This window comes from Schistocerca piceifrons, chromosome 4 (genome assembly GCF_021461385.2).
Source record: "Schistocerca piceifrons isolate TAMUIC-IGC-003096 chromosome 4, iqSchPice1.1, whole genome shotgun sequence".
Classification (NCBI taxonomy): Eukaryota; Metazoa; Arthropoda; class Insecta; order Orthoptera; family Acrididae; genus Schistocerca; species Schistocerca piceifrons.
Window position 1 is genome coordinate 300,473,020 of NC_060141.1, and position 15,672 is coordinate 300,488,691.

General features: G+C 39.4%; 1 protein-coding gene across 1 annotated transcript in view; it reads right to left on the reverse strand.

The window, feature by feature from the left end:
* LOC124795227 (T-complex protein 1 subunit eta) overlaps positions 1-15,672 on the reverse strand; it is a 93,135-nt gene that overhangs the window by 22,217 nt on the left and 55,246 nt on the right. The window contains exons 6-8 of the mRNA XM_047259149.1: positions 15,171-15,323; positions 1,985-2,136; positions 1,709-1,897 (exon numbers count right to left, since the gene is read on the reverse strand). Of these exons, the coding sequence (XP_047115105.1) occupies positions 1,709-1,897; positions 1,985-2,136; positions 15,171-15,323 (494 nt within the window). The remainder of the gene's footprint in view (positions 1-1,708; positions 1,898-1,984; positions 2,137-15,170; positions 15,324-15,672) is intronic.

Here is a 15,672-nt window from a genome sequence, read left to right on the forward strand (position 1 = left end):
GAATGTAGAGTTGACCATATTGACAAACATCCAAAACAGTCTAGCCAGTCGGATTTTTGTAGTACATTGAAATGCTGCTACTTTCGAAGATGAACAATACGGAATTTGTATTTACTTCATTGGATAATTTATGAAAATGCAGTGGTCGAAACTCGGGGCGGAGAAAAAATCTCGTCTTCCACTTTTTTTTTTAATTTATTTACTGACGCAGAGGTTTTGGCGCCAGTATTTATCTTTGTGCCTGCGAAGCATGCCAGTATAGCGCTACATATATTCGACAGCAGAAGTTAGTTGTGGCGGCACCTACCAACATTTTTAAGAGCTTCCACTTACTTTGCACTCGATTCTAAGCCGCAGGCGGTTTTTTGGATTACAAAAACTGGAAAAAAAGTGCGGCTTAGATTCGAGTAAATACGGTAAGGGAAATCAATAAGTAACTGCTCTGATGTAAACTTCTAACATCGTTGGTTAAACGTCAAATAAAAAATTGTGTCTCACAAAAAATAAAATTCAGGCTATAACTTCCAACAAATATAGCCTATGAAAGCTATGTCATAAAATAACTATAAAAGACGTAAGAAAAACACTTAAGTGACTAAACAGCGATGTAAGTTAAGAATTCCATAAATGAATGGTTGTCAATCTCATATATGACAAGTAGGCTACTGTCTGCCCTAGGAAATAGTATATAATAAAACCATTACTTTTAGATTGCCTGATGATGGCAATAGTGCTGAAACAGTCCTGTCGTGATTAAATAAACATCTCAAAATAGAAGCATCTTTTTGAACTTAATTCATTATGTATTTGCAAGACATATCGAGCTGCGGGTCGATTGGAAAAAAGATTATGTATATTTTGTTCAGTAGTTCATCTGCCATATTCCAAAGCAAAAACATACTACTGAAGCAAAACTAAAACCTTTAAAGGAATATTAAATATGTTCTTACATGTTACCTGCCATCAACAATGATAGAAAGTCATGCATATCTTTGGTGCCCTTGCGTATACATATAGCCAAGATGAACTACTGTTTTGTTTTTTTTTTAATTTTTTTTATTTTTTTTAATAAATATGCATCCAGGTACAAATATACAAGCAATAATCTGTTAATACAGTCAATGAAATTCTGTATGATGGTGTCAGTTTAGAATCTTCTCTGTAAGACTAAAGCACAGATCTTTAAAAATAATGACAGAATTTGGGACATTCTGATCAGAGATTCATTATCTTGTGAGAAGAAAACCAATTTTTTTAGAAAGTACATTCCTCACTCAAACAACAATCATTTTCAAGGGTCTCCTATCTTATTAAGTGCAGTATTTCAAACAACAGTTTGCTAGTTTCTATCTATCTAGGCGACGTCACATTCCTCTACTTAACATCAGAGCAACAGACCAATCCACAAAGGTGCTTTTCCTTGAGAAAACTATGGTAATTGAAGTACGAATTAGAAGATCTAAACTATTCACCAGGCTTGGCACTTTATAATCTCCACTTATTTCCCCATTAAACGAATTTTATGTCTGGAGAAAGTCATGACTCCAATAACGAAGTTTTTATTATGGAAGGGTATTTTGACGGCCTTCCAGAACCTCTCTTCACTTCAGGGACAGAGCCAACTCAATGGAGAAACACTGCACACAGATCTGAAGGAGAACTGTGTTGAGAAAAGTGTCTCTCACATAGTAATCTATGGAATAGATACCTTGTGCATGTTTCTGGCGCAGTTTGTTGAGAATGTTAGTTGCATCAAATCCAGCATTATCACACAACTGTCTAGGTATAACCTCCAGAGCCTTTGCAATAGCGCCAATCAGCAATTGTTCTTTCCCAGCAATAGTACGCGAGTAGTCACGTAACGCTCGACTCAGTTCCATCTCAATTGCACCACCACCTAAAAGGATACAAAAATATTACACTTGTTGCCTATAGTCAACATATACATATTATAAAATATATTGTCATGAAATGTTCATCTAACCTGCAACTACAGCATCATTCTTTATTGTACGCCGGACTATCATAATGGCATCATGAAGGGATCTTTCAGTCTCTTCCATGAACTGTTCTGCACCACCCCTCAGTACAATTGTACAAGTCTTTGCATTGGGGCAACCAGTAAAAATGTTAAATCTAAACAATAAAAGTTATACAAATTAACTATTAATACATCTATACAATCAGCACTAGTTTAAACTCCATTTAGTAACTATCATCTACAGGATCAGTTACTGTCTGCAACATTTGTCACTTTTGTTATGAGTTGACTTATACACACATCAAACTTTGTAAAATACTAATTATATATGCAATTTTGCTGTTGATTTAGATTATTAACTCCAATTTTGTTGAGACTTCTGTCCTGGACACACAAAAGAGTAACTCCATGGCTACAGCCCTACAAAATTTTACAACATGTTTCAACTTCAAACGTTTGGGAACAATCTAGTCTTGGAAGAATCCCAAAAGCACTGCAAATGAAAAAACTACCGTTTGTATTGTATATCCTAAAAATTACTGATGGATTTGGACTTACACTTTTGTGTTTTTGGAAAGCTTTTAATTGAATATTATCTCAACACATTTAAAGAACAAAGCAGTGTTAACGCAGAATATAATTTGCCACATTTGTTTTATAGATTCCTTAAAAGGAAAAACACTGAAAAGATAGTTATCAATAATTATGAAGATATTTTAATAGTACGGATCAAGAAGTTCAACAGTGAGAACACCCAAAATCGAGGCACTGAAGGCAGTACTAATGTCAGAGCAGATGAGGGGTCTCTCAGGGCTTATCCACAAAGAGAGAATCCCTATCAGCACCCAATCCCTGCCAATACAATTAAAGGTGAACTAACACAGCAAAGAATGCCTTCTAGTCGAGAGATCCAGAACAGTAAAAGTGAAAGGGCTAAAAACATAATGGACACAAGTTGGGACTGAATAATAATAAAAACAAGATGAGGGAAATATGTAAGGCACCAGGTGCTTGCTCCTGGGGCTCTGCATGTGAAGTCCCATCCCCGATTCCTTATAGTCAATGGGTTAAAGAGCACCCACTAGCCAACAGAGTTATAACCTTAAAATGGAAAAGAGGGTGCAGCAGAAAAAGATGCAAACCACACCCACTAGCAACTCAAACACAGTAAAAAGAGAGATGAAAGTGACAGCTGACAAAGGAGGTGGGACTGAGGGTTCCCCCCGACCCACCATGCAGCATGCGATGCTCTAACCCCAATCATCCCCTTCCCACCTCTTATATATGAGAATAAAAACCACTTTCCCAGAGAATAGTGAGAAACAGTTCAACTGCGCATGAATTACCTGACAATGCCACAGACATGGAATTTTGAAACCTATACTTGACATGGAGGCCTAGTAGAAGGGGGCATTCCACCAGAATAGAGCTACTGTCTGTAAGGCTCCACAACCACAATGTGGGGGTGGCTCATTTCATGAAATGAAACTACTGATTAGTCTGACCAATGCTGAGGGGGTAGGGTGGTGGATTCTTTCTGGGAGAAATTGAAGGAGGTGCGCAATTCTGCGAAGTTTATTAGAGGGAGCAGTAACCCACCACATGAGGTTTCATCTCTGAATGAGCAGCGGCCTGAGTTGCAACTACAAATTCAAACCTGGTATCAGCAAAGTGAATGTGGGGCAATAATACCTTCTGTAACCAAATGATCTGTCAGTTCACTGCCTGGGATACCTGTATGACCTGGGACCCAAGAAAGACGACATAACAGGCAATGCGATTAAGGTCAGGGAGACCACGAACAGTAGATAGTACATGGTGATAAGAATAAGAGTAATCAGTGGCCTGGAGACTGCTCATTCAGTAACTACAAAGATTCAAATATGGTCAAGGGAGTCTTGTTTAATAACACACACTAGAAGTTTCAAGCAACAAATGATGTTTCTGATTGGCAGGAGAAGTAAAAGTGTATTCTGTCTTATCCATGGTTTTAGAGACACCAGTGTAAATAATGGAACACCCTTATACACTTGGAGAACTGAAAGGAACAAAAGCCAAAACATCACAGTAGTGACTGAACCTTTTGGGCCATGGAATAGATTGGTCGTAATTAAGGGTCTGGGTATCAAGAGGAGAGAGGGGAGGAACAATGGGAGTACATTCTAAGGAGGTTAGGCGGAGGTCCCAGGAGACAAATTCCAACTGGCAGAATCACACAAAGGGCAGGTGTCAGGGGGTCAACACCCCTTGTGTGAAAAAGAGAATGTGACAAGTTGGATGACGAGGAAATTGTCAAATGATGACTGCATAAATGAGCAACTGTTGGTGCCATCAGAACTGAAGGGGGTAGATTCCTGCTCCAGGGAGGAGATTGTCTACAGGATTAGTCCAGAAGGCACTAGAAGCTATCTACCACCACCATGATGATGAACTGGGCTAAGAATTTCAAAGCTGAAGGTGCCGCAGAGCCATTAACCTGGCAACCATAGTACCATCAGGCTGAGACCAGGGGCTGGTAAATACAGAAAACTGTAGCACGACCTGCACCCCAAGAAGTGTGGGCAAGAAAGCAGACAGTGTTAAGCGTCCACATGCAGCTAATTTTTTTGCTGACGAATATGGGGCAGCCAAGTTAGCTCTTTATCAAAGACAGAAAACAAAATTGACTGTGCAACAACATCCAAGTGCTGGGTACCCAAGTAGAGTTTGGGGTCAGGATTGACTACAGTATGGTGACAGAAATACATGGACCACATTTTCTTAGAAGAGAATTGGAAATCATGGGAAAGGGGCCAAACGGCGGCTCTTTAGCTGGAGTCTTGGAACTGGTGTTCAGCCAAGGCCTTTGAGTGAAGGCTGCACCAAATGCAAAAGTTGTCCACATACAGTGTGAGGGTGACAAGCGACCCGACAGAAGTCACTAGCCCGTTAATGGCAATGAGGATGATTGTGAGACTCAGCACTGCGCCCTGTGGGATACTACTCTCTTGGATCTGGAGGAAGGGCGGGATGGGCGGCAGGGGGGGGGGGGGGGGGGGGGGCAAATATACCAGTATGGAGTCTCGGAAATCCCAGTCATGGAGGGAAAGTAAAATGTGATGGCGTCGAACAGTGCCATATGTCTTATGTAGGTAAAAAAATTACTGTGATGTGATGTTACTGTGCTTCATTAGACAGCGAACCTTAGTGCGCAGTCGCTTAAAAGGGAGGAGGACATCTTGTGAGAGATGCCACTTGAGACGATGCTTGGCCCTACGTGAATAGATGTCTTTGTTCTACCATGGGATTGGCAGGTGGCAGTGTGTGCCTGAAGGTAAGATGAACTGCAATTCCAGCTATGCAGGTGCCTAAATCGGAAATGTCTCCCATAACCTCGTTGATGCAATCTGACAGTCTGCGGTGGAGGTGACAAGCAAAAGTATGCGACTGTCAGTTGACTCTTTGTAGAGCCCATTTTGTTAACTGGTCCATCGGATGATATAGCAGTATTACAATCACTGGGAAGTATTCACTGTCACAACGATCCTCGTTTAGTGACCATAAGAGCAATAGCCGGAAAGGTGGTATGAGCAGCACTGAAGTGGATAGCAATACTGTCTCTGAGGCACAGATTGAGATCAGAAACAAACTGGTCAATCAGAAAGCCCCAACCAGACTAAGTGTTACTTCCCTACATGGTGTGGTGCACTGAAATCACAAAGTAAGAGAAACAAGGTGGGGGAAACTATTTGATTAAGGTGGTGATCCCAAGGGAAGAAATTAGGAGTGGTGACCGAATTCAATCGGTGATTGCAAATCTTCCTTTTAAACTACACAAACAAGGAGAAACCTCTCTGTAATCACAAGTGGGAGATGTGGGGAATGACAATACATTCAATGGAGCAACAAGAGATGGCAAATAGAGTATTCCCACAAAGAGATGATTATTCCAGGGGATGATAGAGGATGCCGGGGGTGGAACCGCAGGGCAAGTCCCATGAGGTTTCGTTGACACTGATCTAGACTGGCAGTGGCAGCATAGGCGGCTGGACAAGGTACCACTGCACACAAAGAACCTTGACCAGTGGGGGCTGCCATCCAGCCTGCAGCCAAGATCCCACAACCCAAGGGGTGCCACTGTCTCAAGATGCCACACACAGCTGATGCCCCCAACACTAATGCCAGCACCAGTGGCATCGACACTATTAAACCAGGGGAGCCACAACCACCTTCCTGTTTATGAACCTGCTTGAGCAATCTTCTTGGCTATCAAAGGTAGTAAGAGAAAGGAGTCTCAAGATCCTATTGTAAACTTGCATGTCAAATTAAATTTAAAGTTTGTGTTAAGTATTCTATTTCACCCAGTCAGTCGTAAATTTCAAAATTTCAGTGTAAAAGTTTAGAGCAAAATATAAGATTTTAAAATTAGATGTGATGAACAGGAGACAAGCTTTGTTCACTCCGAACAAGCAGATAGAGGATGTTCAGGTGAGAGTACATGAGAATGGAGAAAAGTAACCTCACTTTCAAAACAGCTAAATTCAGTAGAAACTGTTGGAATTCCAAGACCACTGAGTTAAGACACTAAACTCCATGTGCTGTCTACTGAAATAACAAGTAGTTTGCAAACCAGAAATCTGTGCTAAGTCAGTAATATGCACCTTTTATTTCAAGAATATAGAGTGCATTGAGTGATTGTGTTCCAGCGGCAGACTGGCAAGCCTCTGAAATTGGCATGGGGCCACCACTACAAAATGTCGTCATGATACCCCAGGCCGAGCATATGTCACCAGCTTCTGAGAGTGGTTTGACAGGCAACTGTTCACTTGACAGGAACCAAAATTCAATGAAACAATCCATGCGCAGTTGATGTACTCCATGAACTTAGTAATGATCAGACAGGTTTAGCTGGAGGACAGGGAACACTAACAGTGGGTGAATGGGATTATCATCTTACACTGCTTGTTTCGTTAGAGCCTGTTGATGGGGATACAGCTGGATGCTTAAGCACCATGCACGATGAGGTACGATACACTGATTCTACACCTGCACCTGCGTTCTTACAAGAGGGAAACTGAGGAGCAGAAGTCGACGACACATCCTGTGCAATCTGTCTGCAGCTTCAAAGAATGGTTTACAACTGTACCATTATCTGACAGCAAAACTGCTGGTTCAGCCAGCCCTTACAGAAGAAACAAAACTATGATGGGGCATATGGGGAGACACAGAGTCTTATTTAGGGCTGAAGCAGAGATTTTTGGCACTGTACTGGGGGCTAACAACAGCACATGTTAAGTCTCTGCTGATGACAAGGCCTCATTACAATGGTAATTATGTGATGGTGCCGGAATTATTCTAGCACAAAGTCTCGTTAGCATATCACCTATATCAACCGCTGGAACCAGAGAAACTTATAGCTTTGATAACCACAGAAAAATATTACTGTATTGATCCAGAGTACAGAAGAATTGCTGAATCTTCTCTCAGCATTGGACGTAATTAAAAACTGAAAGATATCAGCGAGGCCCATGGCGTAATAGTGATGGTGTTTTTCCTGTTAGAAAAAATGATGCGGCAAGGAGTAATGAGCAGAGAACTGCATCAAAATATACAGAAGTATACATATTAAATGCTGACAGTGATGCAAGGACAAACCAGCATGTCTGTAGAGTCAATACAGAGGCTTACCAACAATCATTCTTCCCACACACTATTCACGGTTGGAACAGGGTTGGAGAGATCAGATATGGCACCGAAAGTACCCTAAGCCAAACACTTTAGGTGGACTGCAGAGTATGATGTAGATGTAGATGCTGCTCTAGTCTCTCATAAATGACATTTATGAGAGACTAGAGTAGCATCTACATCTACATCATACTCTGCAATCTCCCCCCCCCCCCTCCCCCCCCCCCCCCCACACAGATAAAAAATGTTCCTCCCCAGAACAGTGATTTCATTCCTAATGAGAATCGTCCATAATGAACAGAGCCTGCAGTTTACAGGACACTTGCAAGAACAGAAGACAGCCTGGAACAAGAGACATCGTCAGTGGAGTAAACATATAAAAATGAACTGAATTCCTTTGAAGAGGTTTCGAATACACTAGAACGTACATCTGCCAGCCCTTCTGCCCGAAACAGCTGACATTATTATACAGATATCAGTAGTAGTAGAGTAGTAGTAGTAGTACCTAGCAGCAGCAAAATTAACCTGTCCAGCCACGGACAGCTGGCAAGAAAGATTGTGATATCATCAAAGATGCTTAGAGGAAAAGTGATGGAGGGAGGGAGGGAGGGAGGGAGGGGGGGAGGGCTGGGGGAGGGGGGGGGGGAGTAGTTGTAGTATGAGAGTATTATAGACAGAGGAAAGGAAAGAAACAATTTTTGAACCTGACTGATTCGCTGTCATCCCAGGTCTGATTTATTAGAAAAGCAAACAGACAACTTCCATTTACTGTATGATGGACCTTATGAAGTAGCTAAGCGAGTAGGTGATCCTAAATATTTACTTGTGGAGATGGAAACTGTGGAGGAAAAGAGGTTCCATTACATTAGAAATTTATCCAGTAATATTAAGGAAATCCTCGTAAAATTGTTAATCGTAAAACATGCTGATAGGCCTCATCCCACAAGTTACTGGGTGTCATTATAAATCTAACTGGGTGAAATAAGATTTGTGGTATGGTCTATATATTGCAAGTGTAGTTTCTGAGTTCTGGGCTGGAATATATCTTTACAAAAACCGTTGTGGTAAGTCAACTGATAACATTCTGTTGGATTTCCAAAGGAGGACAGGTAGTCTGAGAAAGAATGTACATTCCCTTCCTCTTCAATTATCAAACAGTAATATAAGGCACTGTGAGTCTGAAACGAAGAATATCTCTCTCTCGTGTGTGTGTGTGTGTGTGTGTGTGGGGGGGGGGGGGGGGGGGTGTAGAACAAACATACGATAATTTTGAACACACCAAGAAAAGAGAGATGTCAGCGCGAGGCACCTCGTTCCCAGTACATATTGATAGGTGGGCAGCAGTGACTTGTCAGTATATCTTCAAACAGTTGTTACTGTAAAATGAACAGTCTAATCAACACAGGTACAGCAATATTCTGTGAGACATATCCTGTGTTTTATGTTTAGATACTTACACCACTATAGCAGTAATGATACTTTGAAGCACCGTCTTTGAAATGAGCTTCTCCAGAGCTCTCTACATCATGCACCAACTGTCCACTACTGCCAAGTGGTGGTGGTGGTGGTGGTGGTGGAGGAGGAGGAGGAGGGAGCAGTTCATTTGTACATTATGACAAGTGTATAACATCTGAAACATTGGGAACAAGTGTTATTTCTAAGATTCAATCTGGAGCTTTGTCTGGGGACTGCTACTCTATTGCCAACTGTGAAGGACAACAATCCACTTTTGTAAACACAGGCACCCTGCTCCCTGTTTGACTAAGCAGTACATGGGGACAGGTGACAGCAATTGTGGAAATCCTGTAGTGGTGTCTGGCATGTCTATGAACAAGTAATTTTAATTTGACGATAAAAAATATTCTTGCCAATATCATTCCTTCTGAAGGGCCACATCTCTCAATGGAATATTCTCAGCCAACACATTGCCATTCTCATGTGCAATTCCTGCAAATATTACCATGCAGTCATATCTTATTTCCAACTATAGTCCTTAATCCAAGAAGTAAGGAAATGAGAGTACTTTTGTAATCTTTCGTCTATGCTGTAATCACTGTGCAAGAAGGACCATTAACCAGTTACTTATTTGTAGAGATCCAAGAATGTCTTACCTATCTTTTTTTTCTTTTTTTTTTCACAAAATTAGCGTCTATTGGATGATCACACTTATTCATACACATTTAACAGTTGCCATGTTAGTTACCTGAAGATTGAATCTTTTAAATTGATTTGGGGGAGGGGGCACTGATTACAGATATAATAATAATAAATTAAGAAATGTAGTAGAACACTACCCAGCTCACAGAAGAACCAAATGGTATGAGGCTAATCAGCTTGTGTCAAAGCTCTTACCTGAAACTAATGTCAACCTTCTTTAGGAAATTCCCAAGAAAAGCTAAAACATGAATACCACCCAGCCCAATATTAGGAGAATTTCAGTTAGATCATGTGGTTATTTCACAAAAAAAGTACAATGGAAATGTGAAAGTAGTAAGGAACAGTGAATTTTATTCTGATCATTACCCCTCTGCCCAAACCCTTTGCCTTTACAAATGTCTGCTTGTGTCTGTGTATGTGTGCGAGTGTATACCTGTCCTGTCCTGTCCTGTCCTTCCCCCCTCCCTCCCCCCCAAGGTAAGTCTTTCTGCTCCCAGGATGGAATGACTCCTTACCCTCTCCCTCAAAACCCACATCCTTTCGTCTTTCCCTCTCCTTCCCTCTTTCCTATGTGTATGTTTGTGTGTATCAACCTGCCAGCGCTTTCGTTTGGTAAGTCACATCATCTTTGTTTTTAGATATATTTTTCCCACGTGGAATGTTTCCCTCTATTATATTCTGATTATTACCTCTCAAAGATTAAAGTCAAACCCCTACCTAATAAGGAACAAAGAAAGTCACAAAAGTTAATATATAATACAGTCAGGTCTTACTATAACAAAACAATCTATTAAAAAACTATCAAGACAAAATTGAAGTAGCTAAACATTGCAACTGGCAAGAAATATCCAAAGCAATTAATAATGCTGCACAGGAAATATTTAGGTCAACAAAAAATGAAGGGAAAATGTGGTGGAATGTAATTTACAAAGAAGCCATACAAAAGAGAGAGAGAGAGAGAGAGAGAGAGAGAGGACCAAAAAGTGGGAAAAATGGAAATGCTCAAAGAAAATTGAAAATTATGATAAATTTAAACAACAAAGAAAGGAACAGCTTGGTTAATCAGAAATAGCAAACCCCAAATGTCTGCTTCAAAAATGAAGATGGCAACATTGGGTTATCCAATACTGAAAATTGTGAAATACTGGTAAGATATTTTCATCAGCTTCTGAACTGTCCTGAACCAAGTCATATATTGGCATTCTCATATATTAATGAAAATTTGGAAGAAGATTTACACCATCTAGAGAAGAAATTCAAGACGTAATTAAGACCCTCAAAACCAACAAAGCTAGTGGCGAAGATTCTATTGCAGCTGAACTTTTGAGGTGGGTCCTTGCCAAGTATACCAAAGGAGCTAAATTTAGTCCTTTTGAAGAAACCCGGAATACAGAAAAAAATCCCAGAGGAATGGGAAGTTGCCTTGATACACCCACTCCACAAAACAGATAATAAACAACTACTGTAGAGTCTCTATACTGCCAGTAGTGTATGAAGTATTTTCCAAGATTTTGTTAAGCAGAATATAAACAACACTAGACAGTCATGTTGGTGAATATCAAGGCGGCTTTAGGAAAAGAAGGTCATAACCAGAACAAATATTTAAATCAAAACCAGTAATTCACCACAGATTACTTTATTCAAAGGATATTGTAGTTATGTTTGTGGATTTCAAAAAGGCTTTTGATTCTGCTGACAGAGAAACTATAGATAAAATAATTTGAATACTTGGTGCAAAGTCTAAACTAGCAAACCTAATCCGTGAAACAGGAACAGTCTGTAAAGTAAAATTCAGGGGAGAAATTTCACAGCCTTTCAAAATAAAAACATGCGTACAACAAGGTGGCTGCCTTTTTCCAATTCTTTTAACAGTGTGTTAGAGAAAACAGGAAGAATTTGGAACAAAAAACTTACTGAACTTAACATCTCAGCTAGGAACAGGAAGCAAATAGATCAAATCAACTGCCTTGCATTTGCAGATGATTTTGCTGTCTTTTCTGAAAATGTGGCATCTGCTACAACACAAACTCCTGGAAGAAATAACCAGAACTGGCTTAAGAATTTCTCCAGAAAAAAACAAAATTTGTAACAAACGTTACAGATTCTCCAAATTTTCTGGAAACATATTGGCCAAATAGAGAGGGTAAGAAAATTAAAATATCTAGGGGAAATAAACCAAGGAAATGCTTTAGAAAAATCTGCAATAGAGGAAAGCTTGCATAAAATGGGGAAGCATATGGCATCACCAAAGACATCTACAATTAAAAGTGCCTATCAAAAAATGCAAAAATAAGGCATTACAACACAGTAGTGAAGACAGAATGCCTATATGCAAGCAAATACTTAATTCAACTATATGCTTAGTTAAACTATAATTTAGATAAATTGGAAGTACTAGAAACGCGAATTATAAGGAAAATATTAGGACCACAAAAATAAAGCAGAATGTTGTAAATTATGAAGCAATGCTGAAATATACCAAAATATACAAAATATTTCAAACATAATGAGGAAAAGAGGGCTCTTCTTTTTGAACATTATTTCGAATGCAAGACAGCAGATTAACTAATAAGATTTTCTAATATTTGTGGGGTAAGAAGCCTACAAGCTGGGTCAACGAAACAAAAAAAGGATTTAGGAAGAAACAATATAAAAATAGAAGCCTTTTGGGGGGAAAAGTATTGTGAATTGAAGGAGTCCATGGCAAGGTAGCTAAAAGGACAGGTTCAAAATGGTCTGAAGATAGAAAGAAGAAACACTGAACAGATGAAGGCATACTGGAAGAAAAGAACAATGAATTAACTGGAACATGGTTCTCAGATGGCCTATTCACAGTAAAATAATAATAATAATAATAATAATAATAATAATAATAATAATAATAATAATACAAGTCGTAGCACAAAAACGGGCTGTTTTAATTAGTTTCTAAAAGTGTAATGGTATTACTGGCAACAATGAATGTTTGTAATGTTTCAGGTAGGTAGGTCATTAGCTGTAATGGGGTGCTGAAGTGGGCCTTACTGCGCTGTGGCTGTGAAGGCCTTTCACAAAACCGTGACTGTGTTGTTGCTGCTGCTGCTAGACGAGAATACTGCAGTCATTTCAACCTTAGACTGAATGATCCAGCACCACTGGCATAAGCCATCAGCTTGTTAGTAAAAACCTTTGGAACGACAGGAAGTGCACTTGAGCTGAAATCACCAGGAAGAATTAGAAGTTGTCGCTAACATTAACGAATACAGGACGTGCAAAAATGTTGCAACGAACAGTCCAAAGTCTTCTGTGAGACGAATTGCTGCAGTAGTGGGAACATCCAGTGATAGCACACACAGTATTTTATGGCTTTATTTAAAGTTGCAACTGTATAAGATTCTTATTGTGCAACAGTTAATTGAAGTTATAATGGGAAGGGAATGACTACTGAACTGTTGACTAAAATAAGGATTTCTTAAATTTCCTATGGATGAGTGAAAATGCACATTTTCATCTCAGTGGTTATGTCAACAAACAAAACTGCTCTTACTGGTATGAGGATAACTGCCTTGAACTCCATCAATGCCCCTTACACAGCCAAAAAGCTGTCTCTTCAATGGGCATAATCAACCCCTTCTGTTCTGTGGATGAACATGGACAAGCAACTAGTCGCATCTCAGTTGTATGTTGTCAAAGTTGACATATTCCTTACAGCTCAACTTAAACAGTTTTCTGAAAATGAGTACAGGTTTCAGCAAGATGGGGCTACGTGTCACTGTGCTCAAATTTCAATGGCGGCAGTGTTCAGAGTGTTTGGTAACTGCTTTATTTCAAGGAATGGGTACATTTTGTGGCCTCCAGAATCTCCCGACTTGGTCAAATGGTGGCCACCCACAAGATATGATTTTCAGGAAATTAAAAGTGCATGAAATAGAAATATGCAAGGATTTTGTTGTGTCTCAGAATATTTTGACGCAATATAATCCTAGGCCTCTTTTTCTATCTGAACCTGACCATTTTTCTGTCACACCCTGCCATTTTCATCCTCTATAATAAGAGTTTTCCGAGTGAAATGTTTGCTTTTGAAAATCCTAACCAGTAACCAAAAATAGCTTTATTTTATGATATTTACTTATAGAAAAACACAGCTTATTTCAAACACTCTCTGATAAAATAGTTCATTGAGATACAGTCTGTATGAAATAGGATTTATTAGGCACAACTGCTATCATCAAAGTGGCCACAAATTGATCAGCTCAGTTTCATATCATATTGTCATGACTAAACATGAATAGTACAAAATACAAGGACTGTAATAATGGATAAGTATTGGTTGTCACTTCCTTGAAAATGGGACAGTCAGACTTATCAGAACATAATTTTTCATGATAAATTCAGATTTCAAGAAAAAACAAAGCAATTCAAACACACCTTCAACATGAATACTAGAAAGAAAAAGCACAAGTTTGGTAAGTGAACAATTAAATATTACCTTACTTCTAGCATACTAAGAACACTGAATTATGTAAAAATTATTCAAAAACAATTATATCATCTCATCTGACTTAATACCACACTGGAAAGTTCTGGGTTGAGTAACTGGTATAGATGAGGTGTTGGTGCTCAACAGCACATTGATGACAAGACCGAAATCACTACCAAGTTTTCAATCAACATCTTTCTGCACAGCTAATATGTGCATGCATACAATGAAGGTGTTCGTTTCTGGTAGTCTGACAGCTCTGAGGAAGAACACTAAAATTTTTGGTAAGCTTTCTTACAATCTTGTTTAGGTGCATGTCAACCTCTCAATGCCTCAATTGTATACAGTGAATGGTTGGTTAACTTCACTCCTTCCCTCACCCCAATCTTAATTAGGAGACATGAGAAGACTTATTGTTTCAGCTACGGGTCAATGCCTGAAACCTGTGTGAACATGCGAAAATATATGTGAACATATAATTAAATATTATACAAATTATTTTATTATCGAGAACCCAGCTTCTCACTGTAAGGTTTCATTGTACAAGCAAAGATTAATTTTTCACTGTCACTGAGTTACTGTATTTTGTTGGCAAAAACTTATGTGATAAAATTCACGAAATTCCATTACAAAAAATGAATAGATGAAACTTCTTGGCATATTAAAACTGTATGCCAGATTGGACTGAAACCCAGCAGATCAGATACTGACCGAAGTAAAGCTGTGAGGACAGGTTGTGAGTTGTGCTCGGATAGCTCAGTTGGTAGAGTACTTCCCCACAAAAGGCAAAGGCCCTGGGTTAGAGTCCCAGTCCTGCATATGGTTTTAAACTGCCCCGAAGTTTCATATCAGCACACTCCTCCACTGTCGTGTGAAAATTCATTCCAGGGATCTGAATACACATTTTACCTTTCACCGCCTACTTGTCTTTCTTCAAAATACTCGCAGCTGCCAAGAACTGAATCTTTCAAGTCGTGAGCAGTTGTCATTACGGAACCTCCACAAGCCTTCATTGTACGTTTCAGATCCTCTTCCGGGACTCGTCCAGCACAAAACATATCTCTGAAAAAATTGAAAATTAGGTTAAGTTGCTATTGTGAATTGTGCAGTTTAGAGTTTTGATCACATAGGTCTTGTCTCTCTAACTTTAAAGAACAACAAAAAATAATTCCTTTCAAGAGTAGTGTCTAATGTGAACAAGACTCACCAATCAATAACAACATTTTGCCTACACACAAGTTTAACAGCATCACAGGAGTGTTTCTGTGGAATTTGGACAGTAATCCAGGTTTATGTCTCACAATTGATTAATTTAGAGGGTTTATGGGCTCAAACGGTGAGGCCATCAGTCCCACGATTACAAAGTTACTCACAGAAGAAACAGGGTCCGCTAAAAGTGGACGAATTCAGT